The following is a 15,095-nucleotide window of genomic DNA, read 5'->3' on the forward strand; positions in this document are numbered from 1 at the left end:
TTTGGGCTTTGATCTTTTTCTAGTTCCTTTAGGTGCAAGGGTAGATTATTAGATTTTTTTGTTTTTTGAGGTAGGCCTATATCATTATAAATTCTCTGAGAAGTGCTTTTGCTGCATCCCAAAGATTTTGAACCAGTTTCTATTTTCATTTGTATTCAGGTAATTTTTAATTTCCCCTTTGCTTTCTCTGACCGACTGGTTGTTTAGTAGAATGTTTAGCCTCTATGTGAGGCTACTCTCAACAAATACTCTCAACAAACAGTATTCCCCCCAGTATTTTTCTTGTAAATCTAGTTTCATAGAGTTGTGATCAGAAAAGATGCTTGATATAATTTCAATCTCTTGAATTTATTGAAACTTGTTTTGTGGCACAACATGTGTCTATCTTGGAGACTATTCCATGTGCACTTGAAAATAATATGTATTCCATATTTTGAATCAAATATTCTGTACGTATCTCTTAAGTCCATCAGGCTAATGTGTCATTAAATGCCACTGTTTCCTAACTGATTTTTTCCTCTGGGTTATCTATCCATTTTTTCTCTGGGATATCTATCATATCCACCCAAGAGGGGTGTTAAAGTTTTCTGCTCTTATTTTATTACTGTGACTATCTCTTTACTTCTGTTAATATTTGCTTTATAAACTTAGATGCTCCTATGTTGGATGCATATTTACAATTGTTATATCCTCTCGTTGAGTTGGTCCCTTCGGCATTATGTAATGGTCTTCTTTTTCTCTTATTACAGTCTGTCTTAAAGTCTATTTTGTCTGATATAAGTACTCCTATTTTATTTTTAATTTTTTGTTTCCATTTATATGGATAACTTTTTCCATCCCTTCACTTTCAGTGTGTTTTAGTACTGAAGTGAGTCTTAACAGCATATATATACATATATAAAATTTATCCTTTCATGTGCCCTGTGTCTTCTGATTAAATGTAAATGGACTTACTGCTTCAAAGTAATTATAGGAAAAAAAATATTATAGGTAGCTATGTATCTTTTGCCATTTTGATAACTGTTTCTGGTTGTTTTTATTCAACTGTTCTTCTCCAGCTCCATTCTCTTGTGATTAATGCCTTTCTTTAGTGTCCTGCTTAATTTCTCTTTATTTTTATGTGTCTATTATAGCTTTTTAGTTTGTGGTTAACATGAGGTTTATAAATAACTTCTGGCAGTAAGTTGATCAGTTCGCTTTGAATATATTCTAAAAGACTATTTTTATTCCCTGCTCCTGCTATGTTTATATAAATATTTACATCTATTTTGTGTATCTTATCTAATTTTTGTAGATATAATGGATTTTACTACTTTTGTCTCTTAACGTTTATACTAGTTTTATCTTTGATAAACTACCTTTACTGAATATTTGTTTTTACAAGTGAAATTATTTTTCATAATTTCTTCCAGTTATGTACCCCCCTTATTTCACTTAAAGAAATCCCTTTAACATTTCTGGTAAAGCCAGTTTAGTGGTGATGAACATCTTAAACTTCTGTTTGTCATAAAAATTCTTGTTATCCTCCAAATCTGAATAATAACCTTGCTGGGTAGATATTTTTGGTTTTACGCTTTTTTTCTCAGCACTTGTATCATGGCATTCCTTTCTGAATTGCAAAGTTTCTGCTGAAAAATGAGTTGCTAGCCTTAATAGGGTTTTCTACTGTATGTAACTATTTGATTTTCTCTTTTGACTTTTAAGATACTCTTTATTAATTTTTTACTATTATTAAGTATCTTGGTATGGACCTCTTGGTGTTCATATTGTTTGAAGCTCTGTTTCCTGGACGTGGACTCAATCCCTCCCCAGGATAGGGAAATTTTTAGGTACTATTTCTTCAAATTTTTTTGCCCTTCTTTTTCTCTGTTCCTTTTGGGATTCCATAATGCAAATATTAGGACACCTAATGTCACAAAGATCCCTTAACATATCCTCATTTTAAAAATTCTCTTTTTTTCTTGCTGTTTGGGTTGGGTTCTTTTCATTACCCTGTGTTCCAAATCAATCATATGTTTTTCTGCATCCTCTAATCCACTATCGATTCCCTCTATGATATTTTTCCTTTTAGTTATTGTATTCTTCAGCTCTGAATAGTTTTTGTTTCCTTTGTTGAAATTCTGAGTTCATTCATTCTTCTCAAGTCTAGTGGGTATCATTCTTCTCTCAAGTCTCCCTTACTTTGAACTTTGTATGAGGTAGATTGCTTATTTGTTTCATTTAGGTGTTGTTCTGAGATTTTTATCTTGTTCTTTTGTTTGGAACATGATCTCATTTTGTCTGTCTCTATTTCTACGCTTTTTGGAAGTCCGCCACATTTTCTAGTCTTGAAGGTAGTGGCCTTATGTAGAAGGCATCCTGTAGGGCCCCTCCAGTTGTGACTGGGTTGCAACTGCTGTGGGAGTGCTGGTTGATGGGGTTGGCTTCCTCCTCTCCAGGGGAGTAGGTCTGGAAGAGAGCTGGTCCTGGTTGGGGCTGCCTGCCAGGTGAGGTGGTGTGTTTGTTTCTTTTTGGGAAAATACCAGTCCTGATTGCATTTAGGTGGCGTTAAAGCCCCACTGATTTGCAGAGGTTCCCAAGTTAAGCCTTGCTAGGTGTTATGGGGTCTCACTTTCCTGGCGCAGGTCCCCAGGGCTGGAGGTGTCCCATATATGATTTGATCCCTTTGTCCCTCATGGATGACCTCCATACCTATACTGTCCTTCCTACTTGTGGGTTCCTACTGTGTCTCTGTTTTCAGTCATTTTCACTATGTGACGTTCAGAGAGTTGCATTATATGTGGGTCATGCTTTGGTTTGTAACAGGTGAGCTCAGGATTGTTCTACAATACCATTTTCCTGAGATGTTTTTATACAAGTTTCCGATAATCCTTTTTATTTCTGTAGCATAGGTACTAATGTTCATTCCTACTCTCTAACTTTAGAAATTTGAGAACTATTTTTTTTTTAATGTTGTGGAGACAACCACCTTAGCTCATTTCCACTTTTTTTAAAAAAATATTTATTTATTCATGAAAGACAGAGAGAAAGAGAGAGAGAGAGGGAGGGGAAGAGACATAGGCAGAGGGAGAAGCAGGCTCCCTGTGGGAAGACTGATGTGGGACTTGATACCAGACCCCAGAACCATGACCTGAGCTAAGGGCAGTTGCTCAACCACTGAACCACCCAGGTGCCCCTATTTTGTTTTTCTTAATCTAGCTAAGGTTTCTCAATTTGATTGTTCTTTTCAAGGAACCAAGTTTTGGTTTTATTGACTTTTTATATTGTTTCTCTATTCTTTATCATATTTATTTTTCCTCTAATCCTTATTATGTTAATTCTGCTATGTTTGGGTTTAGATTGCTTTTCTTTTTCTAGTTCCTTAAGGTATAAAGTTAGGTATCGATTTGAGATTTCTTTTGGTATATAATTTTATATAGTTACATCATACTTTAACAATCCTTTTGACAGATCTCTGCTTTTAGTTGGAGTGTTTAATGCATTTATATTTAAGGAAATTACTGATATGGACTTATTCTACAACCTATATTTATATCATGTATATTATATCATATATATAATATATATACACACACATATATATCTATACACACACACTCAATTCTTCCTTTACTACTTTGTGGTTTACATTTGTAACAGTTTAGTTGGAATTAATAGTTTACCTTCAACAGTATACTAAAACTGCTCCTATACCATTTGCTTTTAAGGGATTATTGTCAAATTACATTTCACACACAGATTTATGTGTTCTTCTGAGTCCCTCTAGCAAATTTTTCAATTATGGTTTTTCAGCTTTAGAATTTGTATTGGACTCTTTATAATTTTCATTTCTTCATTGGTATTTTCTATTTGGTGATGCATCGTTCATTTGTTTCCTTTAGTTCCTCTGTCTATGGTTTTCTTTAGCTCTTTGAGTTCATTAAAGACTTAAAATCTTTAGCAAGTTGAATTTCTGCTTTAAGGATATTGCCTAACTTCTTTCCTGTGAATGGGCTATACTTTCTAGTTTGTGTGCATTTTCCAAATTGGTCATTCTAAATATGTAGCAATTCTGGAAATTGGATTCTGCTCCCTCTCTAGAATTAGTTTTTATAAAAATTGTATTCTTTGTCATGTGTGGTCTGTGACCATTAGTTTAGTGGTAAGCTAGTGCTCTGATGGAGCTATCCTTAAGTGCCTGTAGACAAAAGAATGAAAAAGAAAAGAAACTAGTCCCTTGGGCTTTGCAGATTGACTCTGTTGAGTCACCCCTTCAGTATTTATCCAGGGTATTTACCATTCTCCTCTAGCCTTCACCATCTTGCTTGGGCTGGGTGTAAATATCAATAAAAGGTGAAAGCTTAGGGTCTTCTCAGATCTTTTTTTGAGGAAGCAGCTTGATCTGGATTTTGGCATGTGGCAGCTTTTGAAAGCCTTTATTCCCCAAATATTCATTCCCCTTTATTTCATTCTTGAGTTCTTCCTTTCATCCAGGCTTCAGCCATGTGTCTATTATTTGTCACAACTGTTAATTCTTGCTTCAGGCTTGACCATGTTCATTTCCTTTTCAGTATTTTCGAGAAACACCCTCTGTAGCAACACCCTGAGAAACTTCTGAGTTAGGTGAAACAAAGGCAAACCCCTTGCTTGAACCCTTCCAGGAGCCCTCAGGTCAAAACAAACGCTATTCCCTTGGGAACAGGAGCATCCTCTCTCTCCTGTAGAACCAGATCCCCATACCAGTTACAGGCTGCCATTTTCAAGACCACTGCTGACAGGGAGGAATGGGGCAAGACTGATAAAATGCCATGAAGCTAGCCATCTGAGGTTCCATCACTTTTTGTTTAAGCTTTCATTCAATTTGCTACATTATCTTTCAGACTTTGAACAATACTGAGTGATAGTTTTTGCCAGTCTTTCGAGTATTTCTGTGGAGTGGAGGAGTTCTCATTCTGCCATTTTCATCATCTATATGTATGCATAATTTTTAATGGAAGTCGACACACCCACATTTGGCTGAATGTGATCTGATTTTTCTATTATAGTTTGAATGTGTGTTGCTTTCTTAAAACTTTGTAAATACTTAGACTCTTAGTTATATGATAAAAACACTGTATATATTTCAGATATAAGTAGGTAAAGTATAGAAAAATTCATAAATGACATATACTCATGAATTATATAAGGGAATTTTGGGGCTAATATGAACATACTTATACCCTTGTAGTGTGACTACTATGCTTACCTTTTTCCCCACTATTAGAAAAAAATGCTATTAGATAAATTATTAGTTGACCCAGTACAGCTTCTTGTATAGTGTGAAAAGCCTCATTTTAATATTTTAAACTGAACATTAATGATCTCTGAGGAACATCGTCTCCAAAAAGTCCATTCAAATATTTTGTTGCTAGGTGCTCTAGTTAACGTTTGTCTTTGTTACCAGTACTTTTTAAAACACACTGTTTACCGTCTTTGATCTCAAAATAATATGTCATGCCTTATTTAGAAATAACTACTCCCTTCATGTACCCTTAGGGAGGTTCTCCTAAATAGCAAGAAAGGGAATACTTGTCAAGCTATATGGCTACAAGATCTAATCTCCCCAAATCACCATGCTTGCTAAACTGTTAATTGACAAGGGATATTACTTTATATGCAAAAGAAAATTATACTAAACACACAACACTATTGAGCTTACTCATGTGAGTATCTGATGCAAGGAAAAGTATGCTGAGCAAAACACAACACTTTATTCATCAGATGTTTGAAATTAAACTCCTTTAGATAGAATTTTATGTTAAGATTTTTCCTCTAAGCAGGAAAGCAATTCTTTTTATTCTAACTGGAGACTGTTCAACATATAACCAGTTTTTAAGGGAGTCTTCAATACAGTAAATCCGGCTGAAAAGTGACATTGGAGGATACAGCATACCAGATAAGAATTTTTCAATTTAATTTGTTTGGCCAAGATAAAGATAGCCTATTTTACATATGTGACTTTCCACATGCTAAATTCTAAAAGCAAACTACATTTTAACCACTTTTTGTAGTTTTGCCTGTAGCACTTTCCAGTAACAACTTGTCTTGAGGAAGTTTATTTCCCTCTAGAATCACTTCCCTACAGCAACAATAGTCTACAGAAAAATGACAGCTTTCTAGCTATAAAATGCTAAAAAAAAAAAATTTGTAGTAGGCATATAACTTAATATTGAGAGGAAATTACATAATATAGGCTACAAAACTTTTACTAACTTGGGATAGGGAAGTTCTCCTTACCTTGGTCATTGTCTGACTTTGGTCATGACTGAACACTACATTAAAGCTTTATAGACAGACTAGATGTATGTTGTTTAACAATTTGAGCCTTAAAGGGACAAACAAAAATAATTATAAAGATGTGTTTACATGTAAAATTTGGTCTCAGACTCCAATTGTAATGTCCATTTGGAATGAACCTTAGAAAATGTAAAAATACTCAATGGATTTAGATTTACAGGTCAAGTGCTACTGAGGGACAGGTATTAAACAAATGATCATGATCACTTAATGCTTTTCCATAAATGCCATCCAAGTACTAAACTTATCAAACTTTGAACAGAAAGTAGGGGCCTTAATGTGCTTTTAAATAACAGATTTGGGAATATGTCATAAGGTGTACAGAGTTCTGAGTTACGCAATTTTCACTGAATATCATGTTTTGACAAGATAACTTATTGCTAGCACACATATTGCCCTGGAATTTAGTTTCATGTGCCCTTCTAGGTTTTTATATTTCCCATTCTTAATTAAATTTCATAAAGGTATGAAATAAATAAATTCAGTAGATGTATACTTGGTTCCTATTTGAGACTGTACACCTAAAACTCCTAAGTTCTCCATATTCTATTATTTAGATCTTAATGAAAATCAGATAACAAAACCTTAAAAGGAAAAATAAAAAAAAGTTTATTGAATTAAATTTTTTCTAAATTCTTCTAAATTCTAAAGTTTATTGAACTAAATGTGTTTTTAAATTCTTCCTTAGCACCACAGAAAATAAAAATTCAGGTTTGAGAGTTTGAAGGCCCAGCTATAAGCTCTATTTTTCTGTTCTTTTTGGCTTTTAGCTTCTCATACTTCTGTAAGTCAGACAAAATTTATATTTCCTGTCTAATTTACAGGATTATTGTAAAGAAAAAAAAATAACATATTAAAAAGTGCTTTTTAAACTTAAAGAGGATAAACAAACAGAATACTGATTACACTCTCATAATTTAGTTTTTGAGAAAGCTTCATGAAGTCACTCATTAGGGAATGACGTTTTGATGGCAAACTTTTTCCATATAACATATGGGGCAACGGCCATCCTGGATTAGTTTTACAGTTACAAGTCTGGATTCTTGGGTGACCCTACTAAAGTTAGAGAGGAATTAAAATCTTCTGGTGTGTTGCTTCTATCACCTGATGCCTTCAAGCTTATTGATTTAGTCCTGTTTGCTTTAAAATTTACAACCTGGGAAAAACCTCCATTTCCCAGGTTAGGCTTCCAAGTTGTAGGCACTATTCATACAGCTCCCTGTCTCTTTATTTATTTGTGATTAATAAGAACAAAACATTTGTAACCATACACACATCCTTTATACTGAAATGACAATGAGTATATTTTTCAGTATGTGACAAATTTCATGCATATACCTTATCTCTGTACAACCTTAAGGGTTCTTTAACATATATTTCATAGTTTTCCCTTACTAACATTGTGGTTTTCTTTACTAATGAGTGAACAGTTCTAACACATGAATTCATAATTACATTGTCATTTATTTCAGTCCTATGACATATACTGAATATAATATGCTTGAGAACCTTTGTTTTTTCCAGTGCTAATATGAAATATAACCATCCACTTCTATAAATTAAATTCACTAGGAAAGCTCACATTTAAAAAAAAATTATACAAGAATAAGCTAGAATTGTCACAATCAATGTGGAAATGAATTCAAGAAATCAAACTATATCTCAGGAACACTTTATCTTCATGGTAAACATTCACTTTATGCAAATCCCACTTGGCTTCATTTAATTAAAAAGCTGAAAAAGAAAGAAAATCATATGCTGAAAATAAGGAAAACACAATATGCTCTTTATTCATTCTAAATTAGTACATGTAAATATATAAAAATAATATAAGTATATTAATACATCCCATTCTAATTTTTTATCAGGGCAATTTCTCTGAACTAGTTCCTGGAGTGGGGTCACGCTTATGGTGAGAAGAGGCCAAGAGTGGGAGAGGGCGCTGATAAGAACTTGTACTAGTGATGTTTAAGTTTGGGTAAAATACCCTAGTTCTTTCTGTGAGACACTCTCACTGCTGCTTAGAGCAGTTCAACTTAGAGTTTAACTTCTACTGCTTGGAGTAGTTTAACCAGCATTTAAACTGGCAACACAAGAAGAATAAAAACTATGGATTAAAACAAAGATTTGAAGTGGGTCATTTCATTGTCCTAAAAGAAAAATCTTTCTCTTCAATCTATAATTCATTCATATATATGAAATAACTAAATGCTTGATCTTCTTAATGAAATTTATAGCTGGAATATACTGCACAATCAAAAATGTTTTTTTATAAATAATAAGTGTCATCAGATTCTGAATACACAGATGCTTGTACAGATAGAAATAAAAGGGAGCTATTTTTCTTTACTTCCCTAAGCAAAGTTTTAATCTGAACAGAAATATAAGTTGAAAAATGGTAAGTCAATTTAAATAACATTTACTAAGTTTCTGTTTGATATTTGTACGTTTTTCTAACATGTGGCAAGGTTTTCTTTTTTTGCTTTGTCTTTTTTGTCTTGACAATATAACTTTGCAGGACAACCAGAGACAAACCATGTTTTAACCAAATATTAAAACAAAAATGAAATTAATGGTTGCTATATTTGGAAAGCTATCATATAGTTGGAAAACTAGTAAGTTTTGTAATATCTGGATGTTTAAATCCTAATATCCTAGGAATATATTTCTTTGTCTTTCTGAACCTCGGTTTCCTCATTAGTGAAAAGAACATTTGTTTGGCTGATCTCCAAAATTCTTTCTAGTCCTCATATTTATCAACCTAGTGACTCTAGTGAAACTATGTGGCTAAAAGTAAACACACATTACATAAAATATGTAATAAATACTTAAACTGTTATGTAATATAAAGTAAAAAAGCTATACAAACTGAAATAAGTACTCCTTTTCTGAGGAATTATTAAAGGCTAGAAATTATGTGCTGATGCCTCAGTACAACACCACCTTGCTTGTATTTTTTCAAAATAATAAGTTATGACTGAGGTCCTGCAAGAGTAACCATCTTCATGAAGAAGAGTATCAGCCGGGAAACTTTCTCGGAGCAGTAGGCAGTGGCTGCTATTCAATCCATATAATCCTTCACACTGATGGCAGTGCACGGAGATGTGTCCTTTGTAGATGAATTCTTTGACATTTTCTGCCTTTAATTTTAGCTTCCCCTAAAGATTAAAGTTAACTGAAGAATGAAGGCTAATGATAAAAAGAAGACTTGATCATAACATACTTAAAACTTAAGGTTGAAAAATTTATAACTTAAACAGAACTTACAGGGTTTACTAATTTACTTGTTTTTGAACAAGTGGTCTGAACATTTTTAGCTGTGGTGAACTAAAGGTCACCTTTTATCATTAATGAAAATATTATGCCATATAAGCAAAAAACTGTAATCTGACCCTTATCATTTTATGCTTCCTAATTTTTCGGACCTAGAAAAGTAAAAAATATTCTATGATTTTTAGATGTTGTAAAATTCACAAAATAAAAGGATCTCTGTATCTTCTTAATACTAATTAAGAATCCTTAGTTACTACACTATTGGTTCACACTACGGATTTTTCCCCAAACTAAAATACTTTTTAAAGAGCTGTTAAAACAATCCTTTTTTTAAATATTGTATTATGCAAAGACAAATATATATTTTATATTGAACTGACCCTATTGTCTTACAATAAAGGATAAGATTAGCAGACTACTTCCTGTTCTTTTATATTTAAAATCTTTTTCATAAAAAGTCATAAACTTTACGAGTATTTGTTTAAGACATGGAAAGATTGAAGTGTGTCAAAAATGTTTTGTTAAAAATCTTTCTTAGAAAAGCATAAACTATTATTCTCTAGGTAATCATTTAATATTAATATTAAACATCCAAGGTATATTCCAGTATGAATGTTTTATATGGATTTCATCACTCAAGAGATTAGTCCCTCATTCCTATCTGTCAGGTTCTGACAAGTTTTCTTTTCACATTTACCTGTCTAGTAATTTTGATGTATAATGTAACAGTTCTCCTATATTTATGTTTCTAATTGTGCTTGGATACTATCTTTCCTGGTAATACTTATTGTAAAAATGTATAAAAAGACTTTTATAACATGAAAACTGTTGAATACCAAAACCAAACAAATATACTCCTCTGGAAGTATAAGCACACTGGAATGTGCTTTAATGTGGTGGCTAGGTTCCTCAGAGAGGGAGCAGCTGCCCTGGGTACCATCATCAGCTTCTATCTGGGCTCCCCTCCACCCTCCATAATGAATGATTCTTTTCACAGGTCACGGTAGCCTGTAGGTGTGTAACACTGACTACTATGACCAGTTTATTTTGAAGTGAATGCATGTATGGTTGACTGACTCAAGTAGCAACAGAAGACGGAGGCTACATTGCAAGGCTAGAGAATTATACACAGAAAGGTTAGATAGCAGGGTAGAACCAGCGTGAGTATGCTCCAGAAACTCCCCCTTTATCTAGCTTAAAGGGATGCAACTATTCCCTTTATTCTGTAATTTGATTATTGCTTAAAGTACATCAGAAATGCAGAGGTGCATTGTGTATATAAAGAAGGAGTGGGAGGAAGATCTTCAAACACTTCCAAGTTTGGCTCTTTCCTAATTACTCCCACACACTAGCAAACATTCAGGATTTACATAAAAATGTAGCCCTTGACTTGTGGAAAAGTGATATTCCAAAAGTTTATAGCAAGGTTATTATGTGAAATTCCAAGTAAGTCTTTCTAGAGAAACATTTAAAATGGTGGTTATTTTCTCAAATTTGAGCCAAAAAATGTGTGTCTCAGTCAGTATTCAGCAAAGATATATGGCCCACCTATTATGTACAAGAATATCATGTATAGAAGAGGGTTGTAAGACAATGACTGAAAGTCATGGTGATTGTTTCTTTCCTAGAGGAGAGTAAGACTTGGACACAATTAAGTATAACACAGGTATACTTGATATGGCAGGTTGAAGTGTTAGAGGAACACAAGCAAACAAAGCAAAACTCTGACTTTGAAAACAAGTTAAATGAAGGGATAGTAGCATAGGCTACAGGAGCTGAGTGAAGAAAGGTGCCAAAGAACAAAAATAACATGTATAATATGGGAAGTATGTTCAGTATGAGGAGTCCATACACTTTCTGTAAAAGGCCGTGAAGTGAATACACACTGTGGGCTGTAAGTCTCTGTTGAAACCACTTAACTAAGCTGTTGTAGAATGAGAAGAGACTTTTGGATTTGATGACTGGAGACCATATCATACATAAAGCATGTTTATTCCTTTTTCTTCCTGTGATATAGCTACATAGGCATATTATAGTGTCTTACATTTTGTTTTTACTTATCTTAAACTAATTATCTGTTGGTGTTTTAAAAAGTTGTCTACACAGTGCTCTTACATGAATGAATTCTGTCCAGTTGGGAGCTGGTTAAATTCTCTGAGCTCTTCAGATGGACAGACTTTTCTTGTGTACTGTACTTCCTATTCTCAGGCTGGGGAAGAGTCAGAGAGACCTGATGGTAACATGACACTGTCTTACAGAAATCATTTACTGAATTGCTCAGTATTGAAAACAAAGTATGGAAGGAAAGAAAAGCCTTGCTTCTTTACTTAGAGTATGGGTCGTCCACTAGTTGAATTTTCACTCTTGTTCAATTGACCTTGCAGTTAGCAGAACTCAATGACTCACTGTTCTTAGGATTTTCTAAACCTTTACTTTATATTCATAAATGTTCAAAGGGGATGCAAGAGAGAAGTACATTATGGCTGTTAGCCGGGCCTCTTTACTTTAGCCTGATTCTCTGTTTTGTATAAAAGATTACTGAACCCAGAAAAATTTTCAAGTCTGAAGTAAACAATCTAAAAAGGCCTAAAGAAATTGAGGACTTCATTAGGAGAAGGGAACAAGATCTTTGGGTATGGAAACCTTTTCGTTTCTATGGTTGCACAGGGCAATAGCTGTCAAGTCTCACTACTGCTAAGGTCACTTCTCCACACAGCCTAACCTGAGAGAGACTTAGTAACAGCTTTCATTGTATGGTTATTAATAACTAGGCATGATCAGGAAGGTGGCTACTATCTGGGGAAAAAAAGAATAAAAAGGAGCCGCCTAAACTTTTTCTGTTTTCAATGGGTTGCTGAATGCTGGAGTTTCTGTCAGAGTAAAGTTGCATTTTCAAGATGGAACTCACCCTCTAGAACTATCTTTGTGTATATCTGCTCAGGCTAATGTGCTGTGAGGTTGGAGGGGTTGGAATGAGCAGTATAAAATGTAAAAGAAAAACAAAGAACAATTCTCTACAGAAATTATTTTGGATTTATACAGAGGTTCCTGGTATCTATTTCAAAAATGATCAAATGTTGATTAAAAAAATCTTAACATATTTAAAAGACTTGTATTTTGTTTTATTATCTTGAAAACTAAAATTTATACTGTTAGTGGAAAGAGAGACGTGACTACATTTGTCCTAGGAAGAATTAAGTGTATTTCTGTCATTTGTTTTAGTTCTGCTTTCTTTCCTAAAGAAATGACATAAGTAAATAATGAAATTACATTTTTTTTGAGGGCATATGCATATATGGGGATATTTTTAAAAACTACTGTTTGTCAAATGGCTAATTCCATGGATCAAAGTCTATTGCTTAACATTTGTATCTGAGGGCTTATCTCTAAAGCAAAGAACAACAGCCTAAGACTGGAATGTAGGGTCTCACAATTAAAAGTTATCTTACATCTGTAAAGCAATAGTTTGCTACAACTTGTCTTACATATGAGAGAAATATTATGGTCTTTATTTGAAAGATGAGGAAAACTGAGGCTCAGAGAAGATTAAAAGACTTGCCTGAGGTTATAGTTTTAAAGTGCCATGGTCCAAATCACATCTTCTCACTCAAAGTCCAGATCACTTTCCAATACACCACAGTGAAATACAACAATATGGAAAAAATAGTCCTTAAGATTCAATTTCCATTTGCAAAATATTATTACAAGATTTAGCACTGTATTCCTTATCTAGATAAGATAGGGGCCAGACAATGGTGCCTTTAGAGCATTCCAGCTCTTCTCCGAATCCTCTCTAAATCTTCGGTCCTTTATGTCATTCTTCAAAGCTGGAACTCAGCAGGAGAAAGACAATCCCAGTGAAATTCTTATCAGTGATATGTACTGTGGGTTGATTACCACATCATTTTGATATTATTTTTCTATTTGTACAGCTCGATTATATTTAATATTTTTTCTACAGATGAAAGATCTACATGTAAGATATAGAAATGAGTATGAGATCACTATACTGTATACCCTGGGATTTTTTTTCTCTTTTGCCTTACTATGCTTATTCACTATCATACTCTTCTTAAAACTCATATGAATGTCTCTCATTCTTAGCTATTATTCTGTACTTTCCATTACTGAATGTCATTCCATTTTTCATGATCTCAAAATAGCCAAGGACATCAAGAATCACAGAAATTTTTTAAGACAATAGAAGATAGTTTCTATGTCCATTATAAGCTTAATTAAAAATATTTTTATTATTTGATGCCAGTTAAAAATCAATCTGAGTTTGCATCTTTATAGCTCAGGTTTCTGAAATAATTATCTTTCCATACACCACACATAGCTTTAGGTGTGTGGAGTAACCTGACAACTCCATGGGGTGTCATGTGACGTGAATTCCATCTTCTGGAGTTGTACAATGTGGCAAACCAGTACTCTTCTTTTCACTGTTTCTATCTTAATGGTTCCTGTTGCATTTAGATAATAAATAAAAAAATGTTTTTGAGTTAGTCAATTAATATGATGAGCACCTACTATGTGCACAGCACGTTGGAGATACAAAAAGGACTCTTCTCTAAAATGCCTCACAATATTACAGAATGAAAATGACCTTAATACGTAAATAGTTATGTATGAATATTTAATGAACAACATAATGAAGTAAAGTGCAAAACAAAAATGTAATGAGGTGCTAAAGTTGAAGGGCTTGTACAGGTAAGAAGTGGGTGAAGAAAATATCTATTGAGAACCCACTACATTTCAGGCATTACAAATTGATCATATAATTTATCCCCACAAAATTCTGAGATAGGTGTTATACCAAGTTTACAAATCAAGAAAGCAGCTCAACAAAGCTAAATATCTTGGCAAAAGACAGAGAAATAACGTGAGACAAATAACTATTTGAGCCTGTCTCCAAATCTACAAAAAAACTAAAAGTTTTCAAAGTGAAGAGAAATGAGATCCAGAACTTAACTAACTCCAAGTCCCAAAGTTAGTGAAGAGAGGATCTGAGATTCAAACTCAGATTTGTGTGACTACAAAGCTAGGGCACTTAATTACAAAAATTCTCTTCTGATTGTAAATATTTTTCCATCCGGCTACTCTATCTTGCTAAGACAACTAAAGAGTTTTGTAAACAGAAAGCAAAGTGATAGAATTAATAGAGAATGTTTCATGTCATTTGGATCAGAAGTACTTTCATAAAATTCTTTTGAATTTTTGTCGGTCAAAGTGCATCAGAAGAAAATAATGGGAAATTACCTATAAGTGAAGCCTATTATATATCACTACTAGCTCTTTGCTTTTCTTTGAAAATCGAATGAGCCTAAAGTTAGTCTTTATTTAATATACAAAATGAATGCAGTATACCACTCTAATAAATTTTTTTTGAACTATGGCTCAGATGGTTATTAGACCAAATTCTTAATAATCATGATATTTCACTGGTAGTTTCAAGGGACACAGGAGCCCAATTAAGTTCATCAAAAGGTTCAGGGAAAATCTGTTCT

General features: G+C 33.5%; 1 protein-coding gene across 2 annotated transcripts in view; it reads right to left on the reverse strand.

Annotated features, from left to right (window-relative positions):
• Positions 1-5,705: 5,705 nt before the first annotated feature.
• TUSC3 (tumor suppressor candidate 3) overlaps positions 5,706-15,095 on the reverse strand; it is a 224,278-nt gene continuing 214,888 nt past the window's right edge. The window contains exons 10-11 of one of the 2 annotated variants that reach the window (XM_055335205.1): positions 13,148-13,210; positions 5,706-8,049 (exon numbers count right to left, since the gene is read on the reverse strand). In XM_055335205.1, the coding sequence (XP_055191180.1) occupies positions 13,192-13,210 (19 nt within the window). In that variant the 3' untranslated portion in view covers positions 5,706-8,049; positions 13,148-13,191. The remainder of the gene's footprint in view (positions 8,050-13,147; positions 13,211-15,095) is intronic. The other variant, XM_055335206.1, reaches the window with a different exon arrangement.

Source organism: Nyctereutes procyonoides, unplaced genomic scaffold (genome assembly GCF_905146905.1).
Source record: "Nyctereutes procyonoides isolate TBG_1078 unplaced genomic scaffold, NYPRO_anot_genome, whole genome shotgun sequence".
Lineage (NCBI taxonomy): Eukaryota > Metazoa > Chordata > Mammalia > Carnivora > Canidae > Nyctereutes > Nyctereutes procyonoides.